At 50.1% G+C, this 3,674-nt stretch overlaps 1 protein-coding gene across 1 annotated transcript in view; it reads right to left on the reverse strand.

The window, feature by feature from the left end:
- The window catches only part of LOC111823169 (zinc finger protein 883-like), an 8,845-nt gene extending 8,145 nt beyond the window's left edge, over positions 1-700 (reverse strand). Inside the window, exon 1 of the mRNA XM_023743767.1 lies at positions 667-700. Within this exon, the coding sequence (XP_023599535.1) occupies positions 667-700 (34 nt within the window). The remainder of the gene's footprint in view (positions 1-666) is intronic.
- Between the last annotated feature and the right edge of the window lie 2,974 nt (positions 701-3,674).

Below are 3,674 nucleotides of genomic sequence, written 5' to 3' on the forward strand. Positions count from 1 at the left end.
AGCGGGAAGGCTGGGGAGGGTTGGGGGGCAGAAGGGAGGGGAGTAAGAGATCAACCGAAGACCTTGAATGCATGCATATAAGCATAACTAATGGACATAAGACACTGGGGGGTAAGGGAGGGCAGGGGATTGTCAAGGGCGGGGGGGGGGAGGACACATATGTAATACCGTTTGTAATACTTATTATAATATATTTTTTTAAAAAGAATAAAAAAAAATTATAAAAAAAAATATGTGTTCCTGTATGTCATAAGCAATTAACATATAATATATACAAGGTAGTCAAAAGAATGTTTAACCAAAAAATGCAGTTATTAACCAAGATAAGGATACAGAAACAATTCTTCAAAAGCTATGTACAAATGACCAACAGGAATATAGAAAATGCTTTCCTCACTGATCAAGGTGGAATCCCTTAGGCTTCCTGCAACACTACCAACCACAAGTCCTTCCCTGTGAATTTAGTGCAGCGGAAAGTATTGGGACTTCAGGAATAGAAGGGAGCAGTGGAAAGAGACCAACCCACCCCAGGACAGCAACTACCCAAGAAATTGGAAAATCCAGCAGGACCACAGTCTACGTGGGAGGACAGAGCACACCCTGGGGGATGGGGCCTAGGGAATCGCAAAGCCAAGTCCAGGTCACTGGTGAGAGTGAGGGTCTTACCCAGCGAGGATGTAAGTTCAAAGTTCTCCAGCATCACATTCAGGTACAGCTGTCTCTGACCCTCATCAAGGAGGCTCCATTCCTCCCTGGAGAAGTACAGGGCAATGTCCTCAAAGGTCACGCCAACCTGTCAGAATGGAGACAATTGAACCCACAGCTGTCTCTCTGAGAACCAGTAATTCTACTCCTTACACACCTTCCCCCCCTCAACCTCCTCCTTAGTGTGGACACCAGGCCCTAATGCCAATGCAGGCTGCTCTCTCATCACAGTCCCATTAATCCCTCAGCAGAGCAGCTGGGTTGGGTGGGAAGGATTAGGGAGGGGAGGGTAGAGGGCAATGCCATTTAAGGTCTAGGCGATGCCTGCAGAGCCCCAGCCTTCCTGCCAAGCAACACCACTGCAGACTCCTAGATCCTTGGTCAGAAAACTGCAGCTGGCGAGCCACATGTGGCTCTTTGGCCCCTTGAGTGTGGCTCTTCCACAAAATACCACGTGCGGGCATGCACGTACAGTGTGTTTGAAACTTCATGGTCTGGGCGAGTCTATTTTGAAGAAATAGATATTTGACTCTGTTGACTAATGAATGAGTTTGCTGACCACTGTCCAAGATCCTGCCTCCAAGACAAAGCCAAGCGTGGGTTTATGCTTCGCTTTTATGTCCCCACAGTTAGGTCGGAGACAGCCCAGGATCGGATACATGCAGACATGTGAGGAGATAATGGACTCCCCCTGGCATTTCTAACAGATCAGCATTCCAGACACAGATACGGCCTTCTCCACGACCCCCACTCAGATACTGACTAATTCCTGAAGACCTTGCTGACCCCCTGCAGCTGAAACTTCCTCAACTGAATACCTCAGCTCATGTCCCCGCCCCTCACCCAACCGCAGTATAAAAAAAGGGCCACCCTACCTATTGGCATGAATCCACATGCCCTGTCCTTGGGGGTAGTGGGTCTCACGGGGACGCAGAATAAACTTTCAAACCTTCCTTCCTTTTCTGATCTACTCCCTTTATTTCCTTCGCCGCCTCCTGAGCCACCTAACCTAACACCACACCAGGTCCCGGGACCATCAGCTCACACTTCCTCCAGATGTGCTCACCACTGGGTAATCTTTACCCCCTTTGCATGTTCAGACTCCAGGTTCACTCCCTCAGCTCTGCCCCCTTCCTGCTCCAATGCCACTGGGTCTCGCTGGACTCACCCATGAACTTGGCATATGGCGTGTAGAGAGCTTGTAGTCCAGCCGGATCCAGGCCCTCCCCAGGCCCCTGATGGACCCACAGCCGGGAAAGCCCGAGTGAGTCTGTGTCGTCCTCCCTGCAGCCTCTGATCTTTCCGTCAATACTCACAGCCACATCCTCAGGGACCTACAGATGCAAGTCACCCCCGTCCTCTCTGCCCTGCACTTGCTGTGTCCTCAGAAGCCACAACACTCCTCTCTCCCCTCCGCCTTCCTCACGGTCCTCCACGCGGGACTGAGCTGCAGGACAGGACAGGCGCCCTCCCCAGGCTGTGGTGTCTGTGTGAGGAGGCGGTGAGGGCCTGGGGGACTCGAACTCACCTCAGACCGTCTCCTCAGCGGGGGGCGCCGCCATTGCCCTCGTGGGCTGAGCGGGGCGGAAGCGGCGGGAGTAGAAGCCGCTGCAGGAATGGCGGTCCCTGTCCCGGCCCAGGCGTGGGTCGGGGCGGTGACTCCGAGCTTCAATCCCACGTGTGAGCTGTGAGCACCACTGGAGGCTCCGACTATTGGCTGTGAGGCGGGGAGCACCACTCTCCGGCCTTCTCAACGGGACCGCGAACACGGAAAACCTCACGGCCCGAGACAAAAACCTGAGAAGGCAAAATTCTGCCACGAGGACCACCGGTTCCGCCCTACAGAAGGGGCCAAATGGAAATGCCTTCTCTGCGCCTCCATTGGCTCAGCCTGATCCCATTCCTTGCATGGCCTTGTGGGTAATGTAGTTTCTAAGCTCCAAGGCCAGGATCCTGTATTTCTCAGTTGACTCAAGGACTGGACTTAGGGGCAAATAGCCCAAGAATATGTTAATTGCTTATGACCAAGTATACTAAGGGTCCTCTAGCGCCTTCAGTGGAGGTGATGTCTGGGGCAAGTGTCTTTCTCGTGCACTTGCTGTGGCTGCTTTTGCATATCTTTCTTACAGGACCTGCTCTTTCTGAACTGCAGGCATTGTTTCTTCATTCTTGGAATTTGGCATGTGTCTCCTTAAGGTCAGATGGAGCTTGCAGAAGTTACTCAAGTCTCTCACTGACTCTAACCTGCCTGCATTGAATCCATTACATAAAGTTAATGTCACAAAACAGACACTCATACTTAAGAGCATCTGCTGCTGATGCCATCCAAAGGATCAGCTCTGCCTGGGCTGCAGTGTGGATAGATGGCCAAGAGACAAGTGAAAAAATGCTCAAAGTGACTGATCACATGAGAGATGCAAATTAAAGCAAAAATTAGGTATCACTTCACCACTTTCAGAATGGCTGCCATCAACAAATCAACAAATGACAAGTGCTGGGGAGGATGTGGAAAAAAGGGAACCTTAGGACACAGATGGTGGAAATGCAAACTGGTACAGCCGTGATGGAATCAGGTTGAAGTTCTTGCCAAAAATTAAATATGGAACTGCCATTTAATTCAGTGATTCGACACCTGAAACAATCACATCGATAGTATGCACCCCTGTGTTCACAGCAGTAAATTTATAATAGCAAAGATCTGGAACTGGCAAGTGCCCAACCATAGATGGGTGGATAGAAAACTACGGTATATTTATACCACGGAATGCTTTGTGGTAGTAAAAATGAAGACTCTCTTACCCTTTCACACAGCATGGAGGGACCTGGAGAGCGTCATGCTAAGTGAAATAAGTCAGTCACAGAAAGAGAAGTATCACTTCATCTCACTCATATATGGAACCTAATTAATAAAAATACCCTGATGAATGGAGTGAATTCAGAGTGCATAATCACAGAAGTGAAGACATGGG

This window comes from Myotis lucifugus, unplaced genomic scaffold (genome assembly GCF_000147115.1).
Source record: "Myotis lucifugus unplaced genomic scaffold, Myoluc2.0 scaffold_412, whole genome shotgun sequence".
In the NCBI taxonomy this organism is placed as follows: Eukaryota; Metazoa; Chordata; class Mammalia; order Chiroptera; family Vespertilionidae; genus Myotis; species Myotis lucifugus.